Consider the following 26,888-nt stretch of genomic DNA (forward strand, 5'->3'; position numbering starts at 1 on the left):
TTGTTTCATTAAGAATGAATTTGAAACAACGTACCCATTTGTGTAATCGAAACCGAGTTTTCAGACCCTTGAACATCCGGTTTAGAACTGGTCTTCGGCAACCTATGCTTGTCGTAAAAGGCGGCTAACAGGATCGGGTGGTCAGGATCGCTGACTTGGTTGATGTATGTTATCGTATCCCATTTGCATAGATTGATGCTCATGATAACAATCTCTGGACTGTGTGGCAGACTCGATGATTTACAGAGCGCCGTCATATAGCTGGAATATTGCTGAGTGCGGCGTTAAACAAGAAACAAACAAACAAGCCGTGTCTTCAGCATGACACGCCAAGGCTTTAGCCTATGGGTACATTATGGGGAAAGACTTTCCGTATAGGCTTACCGGGTTAGCATTTGTCACCAGTGTTCAACATATGCTGGTCGTAAGAGGTGACAAAATGGATCGGATGGTCAGACTTTGTGATAAAATGTATCTGGTGATCAGACTCGCTGACTGGGTTGATTGCATGTGAGCATTCCTCGTTGGAGTCATCGTTGTCTCTTCACACAATATTCATGGATTATCTGGTCGTGAAATTATGATAGTACACCATTGGGATGCCGGGTTAGAATTAGGCCCCAGCAACCTTTGCTGGTCGTAAGAAGCGATTTAATTAATCAGTTGGTCGGCTTGCTGACTTGCGTGTCATCGTACCCAGACGGCGTTGATCATTGCTCACAATGTCGATCCCTCGAGTGTCTAGTCTAGACTCGATTATTTACAGAGCGCCGTCATAACTATAGCTGGAATATTGCTGCGTAAAACAACAAGCAAATATGCATGTATGTCTTTGTCTGTGGTAAGTATTCTCGCAAATAGGGAATTTGAGTGTATCGGCAAGTTGAAATTGAGGCCATATTGAAGAAAGTGAGAACCAATTTTAGTATTTTTCCTGCAATATCACGTCCGAAAACATCAGTAACGGATTTTTTAAATTATACCTATGCTTAGCATCGAACACATACGCTCGGCGTGGCGAGCGAACGTTTTAACCACAAGGCTTTCCCACCGCCGTGTAGTGTTTAATATAGTAGCAGCTTAAGCGTATATATACTAAACAACAGGTCCACTGAAATAATGATCGGTATAGATAACTTATTGAGATGTCGTGATCATGTTGCCCTTCAAAATTTACAGCTATTAATATCATATTCATACTATATTCACAAAACCATTTTAATAATAATAAGATATCTCTGCTAAAGATGTTCGCGAAAAAGAGTGCGCGTACACGCTTCCTGACCCCTCCGATGGCACCCATCATAAATACATGCAAAGGCAACTAAATCATAAACACATGCAAAGGCAATATGAAAGTATAGCAGCAGAACTGACGGAATTTCTCAGACGTCTTCTGGGACCACCCACTACGGTAGACACTGGTAGTATTACGTCTGACACAAATCGTGGGCCAAGTGACACAAATCATGGGCCAAGTCGGCTTATCGATTTTCGTCGCGAACGCTGCCTTAGCCTTTAGGGTGGGGAAAATTTAGTATCGCAATCTCACTTTCACTATTTGTGGTTCAGCAAGTACAACAGAGTGTAATAAAAACACGCTGTGTCACGAATTTCAAACTGGATTCGTTTCCACTAAACATTGTTACTCAAGGAGAAGCCACAAAACATGAACTGAACTTTAGGTTTCAGTGAGTGAATATGATTTTGGGACGCAATGTGCAATCTTCCAACACCATCACGGCTGGGGACACAAGAGATAAGCTTTATAAATATTGGGTTGTAACCCGGTACTTAGGCGTGACGAGCGGAAACTTTAACTACAATTCCCTTAGGATTAAGTTTGTTTTTTGTTTGTTGTTCAACGACTCACACGTTGAATTGTATTCAAGCTATGTAACGGTGGTCTGTAAATAATTGAACCTGGACCACATAATCCAATGAATGTGGGCATTCATTTGTATGTTTGGTTTTTGTTTAGTGCCACACTCAGCAATAATTCAGCAATAGCACGGCGGTCTGTAAATAATCGAGTCCGGACCAGACAATCCAGTGATTGGCATCATGAGCATCGATCCACTCAATTGGAATACGATGACATGCATCAAACAAGTCAGTAAACCTGACCCCCCCGATCCCGTTAATCGCCTCTTACGACAAGCACAGTCGCCTTTTACGGCAAGCATGGGTTGCTGAAGACAATCTAGTCTGAGCATCCATGAGCATAGATCTTCGCAATTGGGATACGATCACATGCATCAACCAAGTCAGCGAGCCAGACAACCCGATCTCGTTAGTCTCCTCCTACAAGCATAGCTTATTAGAGCCAGACGGCGTGGATCGTGCCCGGCCGGTGGTGTGAGCAATCAACAAAGCCACCGAGCCTGACCATCCGATCCATTTGGTCGCCTCTTACGACCAGCATACGTTGCTGGGGTCGTTGACTGTAAGAAGCAGACTCCTGTTACCCTTTGTTTGTCGTAATTACCATGTAAGGGACCCACCACTGATAACGTTGTGTTATTGTGCTCTGCGAATCATTTACGGAAGACTTTTAAGGTCATTTGTTGTTTTTTAAAAACCCAACAATTCTAGAAATTTCAAGATGCTAAGTTGAAATTTCAAGATACATACAAAGTTGAAATTTCAAGATAATTATAATAACTTATTATCTTGAAATTTCAACATATTATCTTAATTTTTCAACTTAATACCTTGAAATTTCAAGATCATTTTATCTTGAAATTTAAACTGATGTAACTTGAAAGATACTCAGTTGAAAGTTCAAGCTACATACTAAGTTGACATTCAAGATAATGATCTTGAAATTTCAAGGTACTAAGTTGAAAAATTAAGATAATAAGTTGAAATTTCAAAATGATAAGTTATTATAATTATCTTGAATTTTCAATTTAGAATCTCAACATAACATCTTGAAATTTCAAGAAAAACAAAACAACACAAATGGCCCTAAAAGGCTTCCGTAGTCATTTCGTTTTTTGACGACATAATATTTTCAGTACATCCATGATGCCCAGCAAACAATGTATCTGCTTTTAGTCAAACCTGAGGACAAATAATTTTTCCATTTTGAGCTCGAACAAAAGAGGAAATTCGAAATTCAATTACACAAAAATGACAGATGACTGTCCATATGTAAGATCTATTCTTGCTACATCTTGTGTTCAAAGCAGTGAGTGAGTGAGTTGGGTTTAACGCTGCTTTTAACAGTATTCCAGTTATATCACGGCGTGTCAGCTTAACGTGGGAGGAAAGTAGTTGTTTAGCACCCAATGCCTTATTAAAGCTTTCCAGAGGTTTTATAAGAAGGACATTTCCAAATTTGACACATCAGTAACTGAAAGGATGCCCGACGCAATTCCCATTAAGACATCGTTTTTCCTCGTGTTAGTTCAGGTGGGACCCATGAAAATCCGGGGTTGAATACGTCTTCAGCAGGCCCGCTGACTTGGTTAATGCAAGTCATCGGTCCCAATTGCGTGGATCGATGCTCATGATATTAATGACTGGATTGTCTGGTCCAGAATCGATTATTTACAGACCGCCGCCATATAGTTGGAATGTTGCTGAGTGCGGCTTTAAACAACAAACCAACCAACCAAATCAAACATTTTCTGGGACTATTTTATTTCGATAAAATCCCAGAAAAAAATGTGAAAAATACAAAAAGAATATTGAGTCTCCCAGGCACACATAGTCGCCCTCCGCACATATCACAGTATATCTCATAAATACATTGCAAGTGATTGCAAGTCACTTTACTGGCTAATGTAGCCAAGTGTTTTTGCACGTATCTTCCCATAATCTAAAAAAAAACCCATTTGGCCACGCCCACAGTCGGCCTTCTTTCGTAGACTGCGTTGTATAAGTGCGCTGAACGATGTCATGGACAAATTGTATCCTTCAATAAAATGAATGAACAGAATATAATGTCATAAGGAGAAACATGCAAGTTCAGCTCCTTCAGTGAGTGAATGAGTGAGTTAGGATTAACGCCGCTTTGAACAGTATTTCAATTATATCACGGCGTGTCAGCGTGATGTGGGAGGAATGACCGAGGTGATGCAGGTATCAGACGTTTACTACTTTAGTGAAACCCAAGAGCACTGGTATGGTACTGACAAACCTAAAAACATAATCGGGGCGAACAGGGATTCGAACCCACAACCATAGGTTACTGGCGTGCCCAAGGGACGCAACTCTGCACAGCGAATGGCGGCGCCTTAGACGACTGGGCCACCCGTTCCCCCGGCCGAATAATGCTGTGTCGGCCTCATTGAAAATCGGACTCGAACGAATTCGGGTGTCATCATTGAGACAAGCATGTAATGTTCCGGCTTCCATGGTACAGTGATTTCTGACATGACTTCCCAGACACCGACGACGGCGATGGATGCCGGAAACTATTTTTCAAAATTCAATTCTGCGTACGACAGTCCTAATTCTTGAGACGTCAACGGCAGATTTGTCTATCTTTTCTTTCAACCTGAAGCAACAGAACATGTTATGACATGTATTTTTTACTGTTGAAGCTCAACGTCACATCACCAAGAATTGGCTTCACAGATCATGACCATGTAGGGAATCGAACACGCGAGCGCTTTGACCATTAGCCTACTCCTAAAGCTGGAGTACAAGTTCTTTGAGTCAATTAGGATCTCCATTTCCATATTGATACTCTTTTCTATTTCTATGATTCTAATCAAATTGTTTTCGAAAACAGCGATTTAACAGAGTAACCATGTGGTAATCGAACACGGGAATTCTGCGTGACAAGCGAACGCTTTCACTATTAGGAGTCACCGCTGTCACAAAGAAATGTAAAATAACGTGACAGTGAATCCAGCATGACACTGTGGTACGAGTTCTTTGTGGTACTCGTACTTTCGTTTTCATATTGTTATAGGGGCGGGAGGGTACCCTTGTGGTTAAAGAGTTCGCTCGTCACGCCGAAGACCCGGGTTCAATTCCCCGCATGGGCACAATGTGTGAAACCCATTTCTGGTGTCCCCTGCCGTGATATTGCTGGAATATTGCTAAAAGCGGCGTAAAGCCATATTCACTCACATTGTTACGTTCTTCCCTGTTTGTTAATCCAAAAATGGAACAGTGAGTTAGCAAGGTTTTAAGCCCGAAATTATCAAGATTCCAGCAATATCGTGGCTTCACACATTGTAACCACGTGGGAGTCGAACCAAAGGCTTTGGTGTGACGATCGAACACTTTCAGCAACAGGCTACCTCAACGCCCCAAGTTATTAACACCATCAAACAGTACGACATGTAACAGTCAAAGTGAACAAAACGACTCAACTAGTACCCATGTGGAGAACAGAACCAGTGTCTAAGGCGTGATGAGCAACCGCCTTAACCACTCGGCTACCTTAATAAAATTTCACACCAACACATCTCACAAGCATCACTGCAAGTGAAGAAACTAACCCAACTGGTACCTATGTGGAGAATAGAACATGTCCCCTGCTTGACGAGCGAACGCGATAACCACTGGGCTACCTTAAACACGTTCACACAACACGTCATACGACAAGTTATCTTCCCGAGGCAATATTGTTAACTGACTACAAAAGTCCGTCTTCCACCCTTGCCGAACTACGCTTGAATTTCGTCGCTCGATCGTAGCGCCACGATTGGCCATTACAAGGTATGTCCCTTCTATTGACCAATCAGATTCCACATCTCACATCACTTGCATTTGCTTCAAACAAATGGCGGCGTCCAGTAGATAATCAAGATCAATATATTGTTATAAAACGGGCTTTACTTCGCGAAGTGAATCACATCACTTGAGCTATTTTATACATGAAAAGTTTAGAAAGTATCTGTCGATGCCCAGTTGACGGTACACATGCTTTGCAAATCCTGCAGTCGATAGAAATCTGCATGTTGAAATCCATGTTGTTTACGAACCGGATGTCTAGTTCGTTGCGCGATTTTGATTGGACTATGCATAGACTCGTTAGTGGATACTGAACCTTTACAGTCAGTTAACCCCCTTGCCTTGGGAAGATAACGAACAAGTAGGATTCCAAATGAACAATGTTAACCACATAAATCCTGTTGCAAAGCATTTTTATTCATTTGTACTGAACAGTGAGCATTAGCAAGTCACAGCCTGTGCAATGCCAGACATGATATGAACACAGGAATGCAGCAACCACGGACTCATCATCTCAAGGGCTCTGGTTGTAATGCTATCCATGGGATGGGTCTGTCACGGACGTCATACTCAAAGTGTGATATAACATCATGGATCTATGGTATGTTCTACATGGTGTTCTATTTACCAGACAAGCCTAGGTAGGTGTGGGAACATCTCTTTCTAGCCTACATCTCACATCACTCCGACAATCCCTCTCACAACAAACGGCCACTGGCAAGTATACATAATAATAGTAACAATTATAAATCCTGTCAATAATTATAGACAACTTAAGCAAGAAGCCGTGAGCACAAAACATGGTTGCCTAGGACGCCACCATCAATCACATTGGGTTCAGGTTCTTAAGCATGTGTGGCATTGCAAAATCCCGGCATATGTTATTGCACTTATGGTTTTGAAAGACCTGCAAAATTCCAGCCTCACCTTGATCACTCTCCCCAAAACGGTAATCGGAGGAGTGAATGGTAGGCGTGGCAAGCTGATAACCAGTGTCCGACTCCACGCCCTGTAAACAGCTTATCACCAGGGATCTGTTGGATGCTTGGTAAGAAAAGTGGACAAACGCATGCAAGAGGGATGTCCCACCCGCAGCGCTCCGGCCGCGATCATCGATGAATTTCTTGAAGTTATCACCAATGTATTCTTCTATCAGCACCCACTCCCCGCATTCCAACTGGCGTGATTTGCTCATGTTGTTCGTCGTTGATACTTTGGCAACACGTTCCAAGGACGATCTGTAGGGCAGTATGAACCGTAACCACTGCCCACTGCTCTTCATGGTGTCATTGTAAGTCTGAGAAATTTTGTGCGCCTCCAGGTTCTTGGAAATCTCAGTGTCACACTGTTCCCTGCTCCCAGGAAACTCCCTGAACGGTTTGACGATGACGATTTCACTGTTCCTCGGCCCGTTTCCAGTAAGAGCACCTTTGAAGACCATTTTTCTTGCACCACTGACAAAGGGCCGTGCATCAATTTCCACCCTGTATTTCCCTCCGCTCGAGTCTCCATCGAATACTGCTGTAACGATTGGTGCTGCCATGATGTTGTAGTGTCCTGGTCTGCTATACCATTATTCTGGAAAACAAAACATCCCATAAGACACGGTAAACAGACTCGATGGCGGTCAGGAGCCCTCTGAAGGCGCCCCCTGACCCGGCTGCAGAACAGGGCATGAATTAACGATGTCGTGTGAATCAACTCTGGTCCAACATTCGCCATTCACTGTTTGTCCTGGGGGCGATAGATGGTCTCGAACATAACACAGGCTAATTAAAGCAGCCCTTTTATCACATCGAACCAAGATCAAACAGATGGCTTTAAGTCCTAGCTCAATCATTGAATCACAAAGAATTGCTTTTTTAAATGATTAATAATGTAATGCCACATTTCATGTATGGAATACCTGTATTCTTCCGTTGCCTAACAACATGTTCTCTGACCTTCAAGGATATCTTACTGCCCAGGGGTTGTAGCCCAGAGTCTCACATAAATCTTCAAATCCTTAATTAGTGATTGTCAAGATGCTTCGAGCTATAGAGATGAAAAGCGTATCTGCTTGATATGGGAGGAAAGCCCGAAGTAATGCAGGTTTTAAGACTTTTACCACTTTGGTGAATCCACGAGCACGGGTATGGTACTGGCAAGCCAAAAGTCATAAGCAGGTTTAATGTCCCAAGACACACATCCAAGGGACGAAACGATAAACCGCCTTAGAGGGCTGCGCCAACTGTGCTCCCAACGTCTAATAGTAAATTCCTGTACATACATGTAGGTGCGCGTACATAAGGATAACTCATATAATACTGGTGTTAACAAATGTGCCAGCTATTCTTGTCTTTCACGGAGAGGCCGCCGCCGTGATCTAGTCACTGTGGTAGGGCGTCCGCCCAGATAACGGAAGGTCCTGGGTTCGATCCCGGCCGCGACATACCAAAAGACGTTAAAAGCTCGTACATGTTGTAACCCTGTCTGGCGCTCGGCATTCATGGGCTAAAACAAAAACTGGTTGGCTTGGAGGCCTTAACCGAGACATAATACCCAAGGTAATGGCACACTTCATCGAAATGGTCATACTCAGAATTACTTTCACTCTGAAAGTAAGCGAGATAGTTCAACGCTGCTTTAAACAGTTTTCATGTTATGTCACAGCGTGTCCGCTTTACGTGGGAGAAAAACCCGAATCAACGCAGGTCTCAGATCTCATCACTGTACTGAAATCAAGCATCAAGGGTTTGGTGCTGACAAACCCAAAAACTGAATCAGGGCGAAGCGGGATTCAAACCACGACCACAGGTTTGTGGCACGCCTAAGGGACGTAACTCTGCACGACTAACTTCAAATGCCCCTCACTTGAAATACACAAAAGGTAAAACAGATAATACTCACAGTGTTTTAACCAATACAAGAAGGTGTAGACATGGGAGTACTTCCCTTCATAATAGCCAACACCAGTGCTGCAGTGCCCATAACCATGCCAGACACAAACTGGCTCGTTTGACATTAAACCTGTGTCCATAAATACTTGTAAATGTCTTAAGCCTACAGTATGTAACGTTGAAGTGTGGGTTGTAGTTTGTAAGATATGTCACTCAAGAACAATGTCCATGTCCTCCTTTATCATGAAGAGATTCCTTGGTGTTAACACATTCGTCGCACCGACGGTGTTGTCAGATAACACAGCGACGTCACAAGGTGATTATTGATTTACAGGCAAATCATGTTGAGCGACTGCACATTAACAATCATATTTTTGTTTGTTTGTTGTTTAACGCCGCACTCAGCAATATTCCAGCTATATGACGGCGGTCTGTAAATAATCGAGTCTGGACCAGACAATCCAGTGATTGACATCCTGAGCATCGATCCACGCAATTGGGATACGATGACATGCATCAACCAAATCTGCGAGCCTGACCACCCGATCCCGTTAGTCGCCTTTTACGGCAAGCATGATTGCTGAAGACCTATTCTAACCCGGATCTTCACGGGTCTTAACAATCATATAAACTATCGATTACTAATGATGATTAATGTTAAGTCGTCACCAATCAAGCAGTAATACCATCTAAGTCCAAACTGAGTCTTTATATTACAGCTATAAGGCGGCGGTCTGTAAATAATCGCGTCTGGACCAGACAATCCAGTGATTAATATCATGAGCATCGATCCACACAATTGGGATCAATGACATGCATCAACCAAGTCAGCGAGCCTGACCACCCGATCCCGTTAGTCGCCTCTTACGACAAGCATAGTCGCCTTTTACGGCAAGCATGGGTTGCTGAAGACCTATTCTCTCCCGGATCTTCACGGGGATGGGTGTGCCGTGGAGTAGCCGGGAGACCGCGAGAAAGCTTTCAGTTCACCGATATCAGTAATCTGTCCGTGTCTGGTTTGTTTGCTGTTTAATATTCCAGCATATCTCAATCGAATCTCAACCAGACAATCCAGTGACTGACAGCATGCCCATCGATCGCTATATGGGATATGAGGATGAGGATGAGGATGATGCGCCCTGAGCATCCGATCGATCTGGTTGTCTTGTTGCTCGACTTTATTATCTAATTCTCACCCTGAATCCACACGGGTCCAAAAGTCGTAAATGTTTGTCGTAGGAGGCGACTAACGGGATCGGGTGGTCAGGCTCGCTGACTTAGTTGATGCATGTCATCTATCCAAATTTCGTGGATCGATGCTCATGATGTCAAACACTGGATTGTCTGGTCCAGACTCGACACTCTAGGAGGCCATCAGCAGCGGGACGTGAGCAAGACAATTCATTAAAATTATATATATTTTATTATGTTTGTTTGTTGTTTCATTTTTGCATAACATATATGCGTTTGGTTGTGAATAATTTAGCAAACTTAAAGATGTTTGGCCATTCGTAATAATAATAGTATTTCCCTTTTGAAGAGTTGACGACATGAATGGATACACTGAAGGCGTAGGGTAATCTCAAGTTGAAATAAATAAAGTATGCTTTGTTATATTCATCAGGGGAATCAAACATACAGGTGAGACCACAATTTTCAAATACACTTCAAATATGATTAAGCCTTAGAAAGGGGGTGTCCTTTATGTATTGTGACATCATCCATTTTGACATTAAGGAAGCGATATCATTTTAATGTTGCGAACGATGACTCAGCGTACACAGTAACTTACCATTATTTTTGCAATTTTAATACTGAGTGGTTCTGGCCCGACCTCGCCAAATACCATGAAGCGAGGACCGTCTTGCACCTGCGGCGAGTTTTAAGAAATTTAGGAGTACCTTTTCTTTTGTTTCGGTTTGATGAAAGCCCCATATTACAGAACCATAAAGTAAAATAGGGACAACAAGTGTATCAAAGGTGTCGATGAGGCAATTAGTGGTAAGTGTAAATTTCTTGCACGTGTTAATAGTAATAGGTGCATTGTACCTTTCATGCCGGTGTCAGCTATCTATCAAACAGATGTATTCATTTTTCGGAAAACTAAATAATCATTACATCTATCGAATACTGGCCAAAATTAAATTTACACCTTCTTTACACCTGACCCAAAGATGACTATTTGCGTTTGTTCTATATCAACATCTAGTTTCCGGTCTTTACTTGTGAAATGAACTGAGTGTGTGCTGTTGCTGTGGTCGGCTTTCTCCAAAAAATGGAGAATTTGACATACATGGTGCTTTTAGACCAAAGGATCATAATCAGGGCCAATCTGTGATTTGAACCTACGATCCATGTACCTTGGCACGGCTACCGAATCAACCCTGCACAGCCAGTTCCCGCAACATAGAGTACACTGAGCTAATTCCACAAATGACGATAATATCTATATATATATGATATGAATATTATGGATATATATATATTAATTGATCAATGTCAGCCTTAGGACACAAAAAGCATTCTTACGTTATTATATGGGTGTTTTCATATTGGCCTCGTTATAGATCCAAAACCAGTCATATTGGCCCTACGCAACGCTGGGAGCCAATACAGCCTTCGTTGGGCCTATATGACTGACCAAGGGCACATAACAAAGCCAATAGGAAAACACCCTTTGAATGACATTTACGTTTTCAAGTTTGTTTGTTTGTTTGTGTGTTGTTTAACGCCGCACTCGGCAATAGTACAGCTATTTGACGGCGGTCTGTATATAATCGACTCTGGACCAGACAATCCAGTGATTGATATCATGAACATCGATCCACGCAATTGGAATACGATGACATGCATCAACCAAGTCAGCGAGCCTGACCACCCGATCCCGTTAGTCGCCTCCTACGACAAGCATAGTAACCTTTTACGGCAAGCATGGGTTGCTGAAGACCTATTCAAGTAGTACCAGTCAAGATCAGGAAAAAAATCAGCTGATAATGTCACAGTTATAAGAAAACAGGATCCACGCTCTAGCGAAGTGTTATGCCAGCAGTCTACGGCCTTGTAGCGAATGCAGTGCAAAGAATGCAAATCACGCGAAAAAGTCTCTTTGGCCCGCTTAAATCCAGTATTGGCCCGCTTAACCCTTATGGGCCCCCCGGTGCTTCCATATGGCCGATTTTATAATTGTTGATACACCCCAGGTACCGTTTGATGCGTATCCGGTGTCAATGCCGGATAAACCAATTGGGCAAGGACTTTACCAGACAGTTTACGATAACTGTGTGAAGGACAATGTAACTGGTTATTAGAATTTTAACTTAAAACATTTCAGAAACGTCTAAATCCCAAGCAATGGCGTCAGTCTGCTACGTCATACAAAGATCACCGAATCTGACCACCCGATCCATGTAATCGCCTCGTACGACGTGGTTGCTGGGGACTTATTCTTTCATGTGATGAGAGTAAGTGAGTATTCCAGCAATATTACAGCGGGGGACACCAGAAATGGGCTTCACACATAGTACCCATGTCGGGAATTGAACCCGGGTCTTCGGCGTGACGGGCGAACGCTTTAACTACCAGGCTACCCAACCTCCCCTCACGGGACAGGAGCTGGTTTAGGAGCTGCACAGGGCGACATGACATTCTACCATGCAATCATTACCTAGTGATTTTGAAGAGATCAGAGAAGATAACAAACCGAGTTGGTGGAAAATAACTTCCTTGTCAGTACATGTGAACTCCGTAATCAATATCTTGAGTTGTTGGCTACAGTAAACTACGCTGGAGGGTAGAGTAGAGGTGCGTGGTATTACCGGGCGGTACACCACGATTTGAAATACTAACAAATACGTTTTAGAATACGTTGGGAAAATACCGGCATATTGCGTTTTTCAAACTCGTGTATATTATCATCTTGTTGGCAAAATTTACATAATCGACAAGTCGAATTGAAACGATATAATTCAGAAATTAGCAACTGATTCCAGGGATTGAAAAAGCGTTGTCTCCATAGCAACATCCAACGAAATGGCGAAGTTGTGAAAAATGTAGGTTGTTTATATTTACGTTCATGACAATGACAGATGAAAGAAGGTAGTGAACGTATCGCAAAACATGATTATCGCAGTAAATTGCAATACAAAAGCAAGCCGAATACCCATCACTTCCATGGCGTGTCCTCGCATATACAAGATATTCGTGAAGATCCCGGGAAGAAAAAGGTCTTCAGCAACCCGTAAAACGTGACTATGCCTGTCGAAAGAGGCGACTAACGGTATCGAGTGCTCAGGCTCGCTGACTTGGTTGATGCATATCATCGCATTCCAACTGCGTAGATCGATGCTCATGGTATCAAACACTGGATTGTCTGGTCCAGACTCGATTATTTACAGACCGCCGTCATATAGCTGGAATATTTCTGAGTGGGGCGTTAGACAACAAGACAGGGATTGAAACTCATTTCAGTCATTGCCCTATGGTAACATTAGCAGGGTAAACGACAAATTATTTCCTGATCTTCTTAGAGTGAGTGAGTGAGCAAGTATGTTTTACACCTCTCTTTTAGCAATATTCAGGGCGGGGAACATCAGAAATTGGCTTCACACTTTGTAACCCAAGTGGGAATCGAACCTTTCCATTCGGCGTGACTTCTCCATATCAATTAAGATGTATGGATTGGACTCTACAAGTGTTCGTGCGAGTAGTGTTTTACGCCGTTATACACTATACCCATGTGGGGAATAGAACCCGGTCTTCGGTGAGACGAGAATGCGTTAACAACTAGGCCACCAGAACATTCTTCAGAACTGTGGTGAAGAACTGACCGGTTAACTGAAGACGAAAATCGCCGTGTGAGTGGGTTTTTCGTGAATGGGCTGACAAAGAAACAATGTCACAGCTACGCACGAGTGACCTGACCTGAATTCCGAGGAAACACAAGTCCCGCAATATAGCCATCAACTTACACCTTTCGTTAGATTCGAGTAAATGGCATGTTCATGACTCGAGTCGTCATGATATCAACCACTAGTTGGTCAGTGAGAAGTGGATGTTGTTTAACACGGCATTCATCAATAGTCCAGCCACATCATTCAGGGATAGATTTGGTATCAGGGTGTTGTACAATGCGATCTTAGCTCCCATTTTTTTAACATAGACTGATCAACAGTCTTAGCGCTAAGGTTGTTTTGTACCACGGCACCCAGCTAACATATATGCTTGTCGTAAGAGGCGCCTTAATGGATCACGTGATCAGAGTCTGTGATTCGGTTCATCTCGTGCCATAGTACCCCGATCGCTGCTCATAAAAACACTGGACTGTCTCTTCCAGGCTCGATTACTTACAGGTCGCCGCCATATAGCTGAAATATTGCGTGGCGATAAACAACAAACAAACAAACAAACTAGGTTATTACCCCAGTGAACTGAACCTGATCCTTCAGACTCGAGGCTACACCATGGTACACTCTCTCAACAACACCATCCGACATTTATTCCCAGGATTCCTTATATTCATAAAAACGCTCTTGGTAATTGGTATTAGTGTGTTGATACATAAGACGAATAAAATGATTACAGTTAGTTTGGGGTTTGAGTACAGTTAACTACGGTTATAACGAACTTAAAGGGGCCACTTATTTGAGTTCGTTATAACCGTACTTCGTTATAAACATAAATTCAACATATATACCGCAAATGGGGGACCAATGAAACCAGCTCGTTATATCCGTCAGTTCGTTATAAGCGTGTTCGTTATAAACGTAGTTTACAGCGTACCGAAATGTGGAAACCAAAACCATTATAGTATGATCAAGTTAAGGTGATGCTATTTGGACAAGGCCTAGCAGAAAGTACAATACACAATGAGCAGGCACATTCCCCCTTCGCTCCTGTGTAGATGATTATTCATAAAACGCTCTCGTTGATTAACACTGATACTAAATTTCAATGCAAAAGTTTGGGGCTTATAAATATCAGGAATATGCCATGAATAATATTAACATGAGTCACACGATTTTGACGGAATAACTAACCTTTATGTCTTTATTTTAAGACTACATTCAGCAAGGTGCCACACATGACAGTGACCTGTAAATGATCGAGTGCCACGATTTGCCACACGTTAAACCACCAGGCCAAACACAAGGGTAATCGAAAACTACACTTAATAAAGGAGTGATCTTTTCTCTTCTTAAACTGGCATTCAGACAACTGTTTGGGCCATTGATTATTATATCATTACATATTATCGTTCACACTGGATGTTAATGGCTTTCTTGTGGCTATTCAACAACGTTTTATTCCTTTGGGTCCAGTAATGGGTAGACTTCTTTCAAATTGATTCTTCTCAAAAATGCTGTTCAGCTAACTCCTAGTTTGCATGTGTTCAAGTGCTGCACCACGTGTGAATCATTTAGTATGCATGAACTCAGTACAGGATATACAAAGTGATAATTGTGACACAAAATCAGTCTACTATACCCAACAAGCACACTTAATCCAATGGCTGAGGAGGTGTGTGTGTGGTTGGGGGGGGGGGGGAGAGACAAACATGCTTTTCAGCAAATATCAGTCCCAGAAGAATTCCGCAGAAATGCAGAAACATCGTGGAATTTGCACTTTTTATCAACCAATACCCTGATTTTCATCATTTTCAAGCTATCTATCGACTTTTGCACTCGAATGATGCCCAAACATTTAACATGTGATTCAAACATAAAAAGTATGAATCGTACAATAAACCTAAATTTGAAATAAATAATTCTCACTTTCAAACGTTCTTGTGGTATTATGACTGCTTAAACTATATTTACATCTAACCATTAATAGTGAGTAAGTGAGTGCGTTGGGTCTAACGCCGCTTCTAACATTATTCCAGTTATATCAGGACATGTCATCTTAATGTGGGAGGACAGCCCGAAGTGATGCAGATCTCAGACGTTTATCACTTCGGTGAAACCCACGAGCACGGGTATGGTGCTGACAAACCTAGAAACGTAATCGGCGCGAACAGGGATTCGAACCCACAATCATAGATTTCTGGCATGCCAAAGGGACGCAACTGTTCACAGCGAATCGCGACGCCTAAGACGACTGGGCCGCCCGTGTCCCCTCACTATAAATAAATATCAGTGACACTATGAATATATATTTGCACAAATTTATGTTGTTGTTTTCTAAAGATGACTGTAGATAATGACAGGTTGTGGAATTATTTCGTTTCGGATTTGGATTCGTGTTAAAGAAACATGAGTTTGTTTCAATATTTGAGGGGAAAATTGTAATGATTCACTGCAGAATTTACCGCATAATTTTGTAATTTTAGCCGTAAAATTTTGATAATTGGGAACAGAATTCGTCTGGGGGTGAGATATAGTCTTTTGCAGAATGTCTGGTTGGTACAGTGCTTTCTGTATAAAACCTGAGGCAACATGTATTTTAAAGTCCAGAGTGTTCTGGAAGAAATTAATGCTATAACTGCTAATCCTACCACCGCCGAACCACACACACATCTCCCGCTCTCCATCCCCCTGGGCCACAAACAAGAAAACCTTTCCAAATAACGATACGTCAGTTATTGAGATGTTTATTCCGGCAATTGAACCGGGAAGCATACGACGTCACCGTTATCTGTAGCGTTCGCCTGAAATAGCCTGACTAATAGCGGACCTAAATAATTAATCACTTGTTTCATTATCTTATAAACTAAATAATCTGTCACAAACGTTTAAAGCGTTACACAAACTTGACATCGTTCTTGTCGCATCGTCGCAGAACAATCCAACCAGTAATGTGTTCACGGAAGTTCATCATATTTCCAATGTACACTTTCGAATTGAACACCGGTGGAGAAAATGGCGGTCACACCCAAATACACAATCACTGATTTAATCATGTTTTCGCCCTTACAGCACTGACGACACATTTTAATCACGTATATGAACACCTAGTATCGTGCGTGGACAGTTTATAACAATACTACGCAGTAACAATGTGAACCGATGTCTGTACTTCCGATAAAATGTCTCATGTTTACTTTTGACAAATCCCGCCACTCGCACACCCGCCTACCCCTTCCAAGACACAGTTATATAGTTGTTGGCTTATGTAGGTTGTTCAGTGTACACGAGTCTTATATTTCGCAAATTATGAGAAAATATGAACGCTCACACGCTCATTAATCGTCATGACTTACTTGGAACACTTCACAGTCTATCGCCACTCGCTTCTCGTGCTGTACCGGTGATGAACCACGTTAGTTACCGCTGTGAATAGCATCCGTATTCAGTGCGCGTTTAAGCTTCAGCTTGTTTTTTAACACTGATGAGAATTTTTCAACTCTCACAACCAATAGTAAAATTAAGAATAATTATAAATAGATTCTAAATTAATGCATACTTTATTCATACTTATTTGTTTGGTTTTTAAGTATCGAATAAATAAAGGCATAGCCTAATAACGGCCATTTCGTTACGAGCAATAATCAATGCGTCGACGATGGAGCTTTGAGCATGTTGAGTGACATTTTATAAAATATGAGCACTTCTTAAATACATGGTAAACGGATATCTTCATGAATGACTTTAAGTGTGTAATTAATAGTTATCCTTATGAATTACAAGTCAACGAAAATCTTGTAGAAAGCCATATTGGCCACTTTTTATAATGACAGTCATGACGTGTGAGTATTGATTTTTCCGTTCGACTAAGATTAACGGTAAATTGAATCTATCTTGTTTAACGAAGCTGGTATTGCTGGTGTAATTAGACGAGTTCCTATAATCTTACCGCCACATGGAAAGTTACATGACATGTACAGACAGAATGTATGGTCTGTAGGGAGAGAGGAGATAGGGTGAAATGAGGTTCAACGTGACGATCAGAATTATTACTTTTATATAGTGACGTACATGCACGTTTGTGTGTGTGTGTGTGCGTGTGAGAGAGAGAGAGAGAGAGAGAGAGAGAGAGAGACCCAGAGAGTGTGTGTGTGTAAGAGAGGAGAGAGGTTGTGTGTGTGTGTGTGTGTGTGCGTGCGTGTGTGTGTGTGTGTGTGTGTGTGTGTGCTTGTTTTATCCCCATTATGCTGAGCGGCAGGCAGGGTACAAAGAAGTACCACATTTTACTAAAGAAGCCGTATTCGAATATGAACTCCGGATTATGTTTTCTGTCATATAAATATGCAGTGTATACATGTTTATCATTTCAGTACGTCAGCTGTTTAAATGCCATTCTTATTTCTTATTCTTTCTGGTTTTATTATTTTCATCAATTACCTATCTTACCAGCTTTGACGAAGGAATTCGCGTCTCTCATTCGAACATAACACGACGTGCAGACTTACGTTTTAACTCTGGGTTCAGGCTTTACCATTTTTGTGAAACCCACGAGCGTTGATATGGTGCTGAAAAACGTTGATATGTGACGTCACTCTGCACATCGCATCGCACGCACATTGCATTCATTTAAAATCAGGCGAGGGTATATATGTACATTTTACATAAAAATGTAGAATAAAGATTCACTATACTAACAATATATGTACAAGACGTAATGGTTTAAACATTTATTCATTTATACATATTGGGTTCAATGTAGTAAATTGTGTCTTCTTTCTTTCTAAAGATGGACAAAAAACAACAACAAATGATAGAATTTATCACCTATTTCATATGGTGTACAACGTGGACACTTTTTTTCAGTACAAAATATTTTTCTCCATCTTTTAATTAGAGTTTCAATACTTAGATAGTGGTTATAAAATCTTAACTTATGTCAGACTCGCCAAACGTTTTCGTGCAGTACGTGTAAGTAATATTCAAACTTTAGGCAGTCATTTTTTATGATACTATACATTATGCCTTTTAAAGACTTATCTCTTGCTGGGCTAGTGTCATTCCATGCGTGGGCTTCCCGTGCTCTGTATGACATTGCCTAGACATGATGCATAGGGCATTCGTTCACCTAATAACCCTCAATTGATATTTTAGGTTGCCGCTGATTGCCCTTAATGCGGTATTGTATTTGTACGTGATTTCCCAGTCCTAGCCGTGCAATGGAGGTGAGGTGAGGTGAGGTGAAATTGGGTTTAACGTCGCGTCCAAGATTATTGCGCTTATATAGCGACGTGCTTTTGGTATGACGCGGCCGGGGATCGAACCCCGGACCTTCCGCTCTCCGGGTGGACGCTCTACCACTAGACCACGGAGGCGGTCACCGTGCAATGGAGGAAGTAACTGATACAGATAAAGGACCTACACAACTGAAGAAGCTCAGTCTGAAATGCTTTATCATAAACCCACATATCTAGTGTTATCAATCGTTAGTGACAGGTTGCACGCCCCGATTACCCGACTAACAATGCAGTGATTTCATTTTTTATGAGTCAGACACGTCACTCACTTAACAATTGATGCATGGAGTGAGTGTGGGGGTGCGGCGGGGTTTGGGGTTTGGTTGGTTGTGGGGAGGAGTGTGGGGGGTGGGGGTGGGGGTGGGGATGATGGTGGTGGGTGGGATTTGGGTGGGTGGGGGTGGTGTGTGTGTGTGTGTGTGGGGGGGGGGGGGGGTCCACTACACTACACTACACTACACTACACTACAAGAGCGAGCTTTGGAATAGAGTACTTTATCAACAAGCATGAAATACTCACATCCCCCGCCAATATGACATGTCGGGTTGTGTGCAATGTAAATGGCCTAATTGCAGCACTAAAAAAATTATTACTGGTGTTGTTTTTCCATCTGCAGTTTATGATAGAATATGTAACTGAATTTGTAATGAGTAAGGATGAGACATATGGACGAACAATTTCTTTATTACAATTAGGAGCGATGGTTTCGGTGAAGGTTCTGACACCGTTATCAAGCAGGTGAAGTACAGAGTATGGTTGACAAGAATATGTAGTTGAGTAGGTTTAAGATCAGTTACACTGTTGTATTTGTAACGAGTTGTGTTTCTGCATGAAGTTAGTCAGTGAATGCAACAACTGTGTCCATGACTCTTTTGGAGGAACATACACACAAGCAATGCAGGACTTACCAACAAGTAAGGAAATGTTTTCAATACTGCGAGGTGACATTATGTGCCAATTTTGGTGAAGAAATATATTCGGTTTTCAAGATCTGCTCCGGAAACGAGGACTACCGCCATTTTCAGACTAAATCAAAGTCGTTGCCATGGAAACTCGAAAAATATTTTTTTTGAAAAATCCCAAACTATCAAAAGGCACCAGTTCACCACTAGATCTATCTATGTGCGAAGTTTGGTGAAGAAATATTGTACGGTTTTTAAGATCTGCTCCGGAAACGAGGACTATCGCCATTTTCAGTCTAAATCAAAGTCACTGCCATTGAAACTCAAAAACAATTTTTTTTTAAATCCCAAACTATCAAAAGGCACCAGTTCACCACTAGATCTATCTATGTGCCAAGTTTGGTGAAGAAATATGGTACGGTTTTCAAGATCTGCTCCGGAAACGAAATGTGACGGACGGACGGACGGGAGGATGGAAGGACGGAAGGACGAACGGACGGCACCCATTCCTATATTCCCCTTCCACTTCGTGACGGGGGATAATAATAAGATTGCCCCCCTTACACGTATAACCGCAGTTTCACAGATTTCATTTAGTTTTTTGTAGGTGTTAGTTCTTCAAGGCGATCTACTTTTACCCTTGACCTTCTTTGTATATAAGAAACAGAATATTTAATAATCAGGTTTAAACCATTTAACACCATTTTCAGTGTATGCTGACAGTTATAGTTCACATGGAGTGACTGAGTGCTTGAGTGGGGCGTGGGTGAGTGGGTGAGTGAGTGAGTGAGTGAGTGAGTGAGTGAGTTTTTAAAACAGTGTGGCAGTCTTATTTTTATCATTATTATTCTATATTCATTCCTGTTTTGGTAATACCACTATCTGATCAGACAGCTATTTCACAATGCATATGCGATGTATTTGTTTAACAATGTCAATATTTAATTCACCTGTATTCAGTGTCGTCCTTGTTTTTAACCCAAAAAAGTTAAGTGCAAAATAATTTTGCAACGACTGCTATTGATTTGTAAACAATCTTTCAGCTAGTTAATGGCTTCTGTTTCATGCTTGGTTGCATGTTAATATGTTTCTGTGTTCAATAGGGTTTCAAAACACGCATTTATTAAGAGCCTCGACGAAGCTGTCTACAAATCAGCGCCATTAGCTCCCCAGACAGCCAGTGTAACACCTTTCATTCAGAACAAAGCCGTGTCTTTTGATGTCGCTTGCTCATCTGCCCCGTCGCACACAACAATCAATTACAGAAAGAGGATCGCTATCACATCATTGAGAGACGTAACTCCACACACTTTAACAGCCTTGTTCATGTCGGGCTTCCATTATTTCCAGTGACCGAGTTCTCTCCCTTTGACAAAATGGCTAGCCGCCATTTAAAAAAACCTCAAGACATTGTGATTTACGTTTTGAGGTTGAAATCAATTGGTGTAACTGGTCCGCCGTTATATGGAACAGAATAAGAAAAAAATAGGCTTGAAGAAATACAATATTCATATATCATGCTGTTCCTTGTTTTGGGATAGAGTATGGGTCGATATCTCGAATGTTGGCAACCTCTGGGTCTTGTAAAAATGAGAACATTACCAGTTCCAGAATTTCAAAAAGGGAAGGGGGTGGGGATCACAATGTATCAAGACATGCAGTGAACAATATTTTTACAAAGTGTTTGTTTTGCTTGTAGTTTAACGCCGCACTCAGCAATATTCCAGCTCTATGGCGGCGGTCTGAAAATAATCGAGTCTGGACCAGACAATCCAGTGATTGAAATCATGAGCATCGATCCACACAATTGAGATCGATGACATGCATCAACCATGTCAGCGAGCCTGACCACCCGATCCCGTTAGTCGCCTCTTACGACAAGCATAATCGCCTTTTACGATAAGCATGGGTTGCTGAAGACCCTCACAAAGTGAAGACAAAGTGGTTGTGCCCACAAAATACTTAACATTTGTTCCCTGCTTGACTCTAAGACAATTGAGTTATGAAGAAGTCGCCAATAATTAAGGGATCAACCATGTGATAATCTTGGGGCGGCGGCGGCGGCGGCGGCGTGCGTGCGTGAATGCGTGCGTGCGGGCGTGTGTGTAGAGTAGATCTGTTTCAGCTACAACTGCTAAACCAGATAATTGTTTTAATTAACACCATGAGTCTAAATATAAAAAATAGTCAAACAATATAATTTTTTGTGGAAGACTATCTCCTTTTTTGCAACAGCCTCAAGCATAATTAGTTTTTGGAAGCCCCTCCGGAATATGAAATCGTCAATCCCTAACACGAAAAGCAAACCAATTCAAAACTTCTCTTCCGCCGTTAACCGGTGGGTCGTATTTTGAAAATTTTCTCTCTGTACTTTTGCTCAAGACAATCCAAATCTCTCATACTTTTGTTCAACATAATCCAAGCCAGAGTTCTAATCATATATAATGCTGAGAAAGGAGAATTTATGGTTTAAGCGACCAGAATTCATACCTCCAAGCACGTACATATACTGCCTAAATCTCGTGAAATCCGATTGAATTTTGTTTAAAACATCACATTATTAAGGATTGATATTTATTTCCGCACGTTTCGTGAATCTATCATGATGTGCTTGCTCGTCGCATAGAAGCGTTAATAGTGAACTATAAGAATTGTGAGATGACATTTCGATGCAGGCTTAATTTATATTAAGATCATAGAAGGGAATGAAAATCTAAATTAACGTATTATCTTTAAAACTAATATAATTTCAGGATTTCACGCGACGTATTGTCCCAGTAATGGGATTGGCAGTCGATATAATTGAACATTAACAGGTCACAATGACAACTTTGCAGAAGAACGTTACCGCTTAGGCCTGATTAAAGTCTCGATCCAATTCAAGGTAATCTGATTCCAACATTCATTATTTGGAATGGAATGATTACCACACAGACTGCCATTCACGTGTCGTATTCTGAAATGTAACACTGACCTTGGATAAGATTATTCTGTCTCCCGAAATTCACGGTATTCACACTGCCAATTCATTGCCAAATTTTCACATTTCAGTTCTCAAAACGTTTGAACCTGAAGCTTTTAAATTTACATTTGAATCATTTGTTTTACTTTAATGATCACGGTTTTAAAACCAGATCAGTAGCAAAATATTATATTTATGATGTGCTCAAGTATCATGTATCTGGCGCCAAATATTCAGTTTAGGCTATCTGGTGAAGTAGTTGTGGTAGCACGTCTCAAACTTCATATTTCTGAGAGGAGTTGAAAGCAAATTAATAGGTGCAGGAGTGGGTTTGAATTAGATTAAACGTCTCTTTGAACATAATGTCATTTCAAGCAGGGCCTGTCTTTTTAAGAAGGTGAAGTGATATGGGGTTTAACGTTTATTGCACTAAAACAAAAACATGCTTACACGTGCGTGCGTGCGTGCGTGCGTGCGTGCGTGCGTGTACTTCGACTATTCCGGTCTATTGCCAGTTTATAGTGTAAATAATCGAGTCTTAACCAGACATTAATCCAGTGATTGGCATCATGAGCATCGATCTACGCAATATTGAGATGCAATGATATGCATCAACCAAGTCAGCGGGCCTGACAAGCATTGGTTGCTGAAGACGAATTCTTACCCCGATCGAGTACAAATTATCTTAGATCTCGTAAAAGGACGAAGAATTCTGTGTCAATAAATATACACATTTTCAGAGGTCGTGGAGCTGAATAATGTGAATTCCAAGTTTCATGAAAGATTCGCAAAGAATACGGAATTGGCAATCACGATATGACGAAGAAAGGGTGCAAGCAGATACGTGCCCCCAAGCACTGCTGGTCAGTGCGCACTGGCTTGTAATCAGTTCCTGCTCGAGGCATAGAATCTTCCTCAATTATTTTACATATTTTTTGTCTGAATTCGTTAGTTTCTCCGGATTAGCCCCAAGGTTATTTCTAGCTCCACTTGCTCATTAAACAGATAGCCGATATGACGTTAGCTTGTTAGCTTCGAAGAAATAAATGTGTGTGATGCATGTCTTGGATGTAATGTTTAAGAAGAATGTACCTACACTCTACACAGAAAAAAAGGAGAGCACAGGTAGTTTGTTGTTCATTGAACCTTACTACACAAAGATCCGGTATATTAATTGGATATTTGTTATTGGAAAATGTTGGTGGCTTGATATTCGACAAATGGTGGGTCAAAACGCTGCCATTATCGATTTGCAATCATTTATGTCTTTGTTTTTACACATGATCAAAATTGTCACGAGGTAAACAGTAAAGCAAAATGCACGTGCAAGATATGGCATTCGTAACGCGTGGCAGTGGCTATAAAAAGGTAAGCATGAGCCAATAATTTGTTATTCAATTGTCAACATTTTTCAAGTTCGAAAATGCCGAGACTCAGCGCTGCTGATCGGAACATGGTCATATGACGTGTTCAAAGAGGGGAATCGCAGTCTTCTGTTGCACGCCCCCTCAACTTCCACTACATCACCATTTGTCGCCTTTGTGTCTGAAACACACAGTTCAATTCCACTGTAGACCATCCGAGAACCGGCCGACCAAGAGTTACCACCCCTGCACATGATCGCTACATTCGATTGTTCCACCTACGTCATCACAATGCCACAGCTACAGAGGCTGCAGGACGCATCCCTGGTTTGAGGAATATATGTCAGGAACCATCTTCGCGAGGCTGGAATCCGACCAAGAAGACCAGTTATCGTCCCTGTTTTGCAACAGATTCGTTGACAGCGACGCTTGCGTTGGTGCCATACCTTACTGCCTTGAAATTTGAGAAACTGGAGAGGAGTGTGGTTTAGCGATGAATCACGATTTCTTCTTGGAAGACAACGTGTTTACCGTCGTCGAAATGAGCATTTTGCCCCACATTGTGTAAGTGAATTCGACAAATTCGGTGGCGGTAGTGTCATGGTGTGGGGCGACATATCCTACATCACGAGATCTGATTTGGTTGTGGTTCAGGGAAATTTTAACAGCAAATCGGTACATGAATCAAATTCTTCAACCTCACCTTCTTCCAATCATTGACCGCCAGGACAACAGGACAACGCTCCACCACACACAGCTCGTGTCACTGTAGACTACCTTCATAATGCCAACATCAACGCTTTCACCTGGCCGTCGAGATCTCAAGATCTCAACCCAACCAATTTCTCTGGGATGGACTCGATGTACGGCAACGTCTGAACACGCCGCAGACACGCCCACAACAGGCCAACGCGTTACAAGCAGAATGGCGCAGAATTCCGCAGGACAGAATTCGTACACTTGTCCAGTCAGTGCCGAGAAGATGCAGAGCCGTGATTGCTGCCCGGGGCGGTCACACGAGATACTGAGTTCAGCGCAACCGTGTGGCCTTATGTGACATGACAATGAACAGTATTCAATGCCTTTGTACAACGACAACATGTGGCTATCGAGCTCCAACATTTCATATTTGTATCTATGATATTAAATTAGATATACTGGGTCAAATTATAAACTTCGCATTTTGAAAAGTAATCCCATATATGATATACAACGGACAAATGTATCAGAGAAGGTAATTTTTAATCATTTATGTCCAAAGAAGAATTTTAATTAACGGTGGTAACCATAATTTGTTCCAAGCACCGACGGTATTCGGTAATAACATCAACAGTTTAAATCATAAGTCCTAAGCACGAGAATCTGATGGCACACAAGTTCAGTAGCGTGTATGGCCACCATGTGAGTTGACAACTGCCACACAACGCCTCCGCATGGACCTTGTGATGCTTGTGAACACATGATTGGGAGGACGACGCCATTGTTGTTGCAAGATGGTGCCAAGATCTTGCAAATTCTGTGGTTGGTTCTGGAGAGTGCGCAGACTTCCGCCAAGAGCATCCCGGACGTGTTCGATGGGATTGAGGTCGGGAGACGTTGACGGCCAGTCCATGACGTTGACTCCCGCATTCTGAAGGAAATTCCTTGTCAAAATTGCTGTGTGGGGTCTGGCATTGTCGTGTTGAAAGATCAAACAGGGTCCATGTGCTGCCATAAAAGGCAGAAGTTCTGGTGCCAGTACCTGGTCGCGGTAAGCAGCAGTGTTGAGGTTGCCACGGATGACAAGAAGCCTGGAACGTGCATTGCCACAGAAATCACCCCACACCATAACACTTCCACCTCGAAATCTGTCAACTTCCTGTAACGTTCATGACGTCGCCTCCACACCCTCGCCCTACGAGTCCATCGTAAATGTCGCTGTGCCCACAATTGACATTGACGTCTGTGTAATTGAGTCAGAATCGGCCCGCTGTATGGCCGTCGTGCTTGAAGGTGAGCAGTTCTCAGACGGCCGTAAAGACTTTTGTTTTCTTGTGTTTTTCTTTTTTTGTTAATGACTGCTAACAAGTATGGCTGAAAACACGTGCGGTATTATGGCCACGTGACCAGTTGCATGTGAAAAAACACTTTTGCCACTATAGTGCTGTGCACATGAATTTGATTGATTCACCTGGGTGTTATCTGAGGACAATACGTGTCCATTACTGTTTAAATACACAATAAGGGCCCACAATGATAACTGGTCAAAATGTTAAAATTTTAGGATCGTGAAGTTTTTAATTTGGTTCAGTATATATCGACTTTATTAGGTACAATAAATTTACTAAACATCTACCTGTGCGTTTCATTTTTGACGAGTGCATATCTTGACCTTGAGGGATATATATGATCAAGCACTATTCGACGTGATGAGCGAACGCTTTAACGATTAGACTACCCTCTAATGACAAGCATAGGTTGCTGGGGATCTATGCGAACCCGGGATTCCAAAGGGAATATTTGAAACTTTCCTCGACCCGCCTTAGTTGTCATGAGTTATATGACCAGGCTGTGGCATCAGTACTGATGATGTCTGTACAACATGGACAGATATTGATTGTACAACGCTGATGCAAGTTTAAGTCAATAACAAGCCATTTCTGTCAATATTAGCGGGACGAAGGTCACATAACTATTATGGAAATCAGAGAACATCTTCGGCAAACATCAGCTCATTGAGGCTGATTCAGCTGCTTGTATTGTTTTTTTCATCATCTCACAATTGTGTGGAGGTTTATTTTGGTAAATGAATGTGGGAGGAAAGCCCAACATAGGTCTCAGACGATTACCACTTTGGTGAAACTCACGAGCAAGCATTGGGTATGGTGCAGAGAAGCCTAGACACAATAGCGCCGAACCGGGATTCGAACCTACCATCATATGTTTCTGACGTGAACCGTTTTCCGTAT

General features: G+C 41.9%; 1 protein-coding gene across 1 annotated transcript; it reads right to left on the reverse strand.

The window, feature by feature from the left end:
• Positions 1–6,102: 6,102 nt before the first annotated feature.
• LOC139449886 (alpha-protein kinase vwkA-like) lies at positions 6,103–16,837 on the reverse strand. Its single transcript, XM_071231466.1, has 2 exons — positions 16,774–16,837; positions 6,103–7,275 (listed from the first exon to the last, which is right to left on the reverse strand). The coding sequence occupies exon 2, from the start codon at positions 7,238–7,240 to the stop codon at positions 6,524–6,526; it is 717 nt and encodes a 238-aa protein (XP_071087567.1). The 5' UTR covers positions 7,241–7,275; positions 16,774–16,837; the 3' UTR covers positions 6,103–6,523.
• Between the last annotated feature and the right edge of the window lie 10,051 nt (positions 16,838–26,888).

The sequence above is a fragment of the Haliotis cracherodii genome, unplaced genomic scaffold (genome assembly GCF_022045235.1).
Source record: "Haliotis cracherodii isolate W230 unplaced genomic scaffold, xgHalCrac1.p SCAF_10, whole genome shotgun sequence".
NCBI lineage: Eukaryota > Metazoa > Mollusca > Gastropoda > Lepetellida > Haliotidae > Haliotis > Haliotis cracherodii.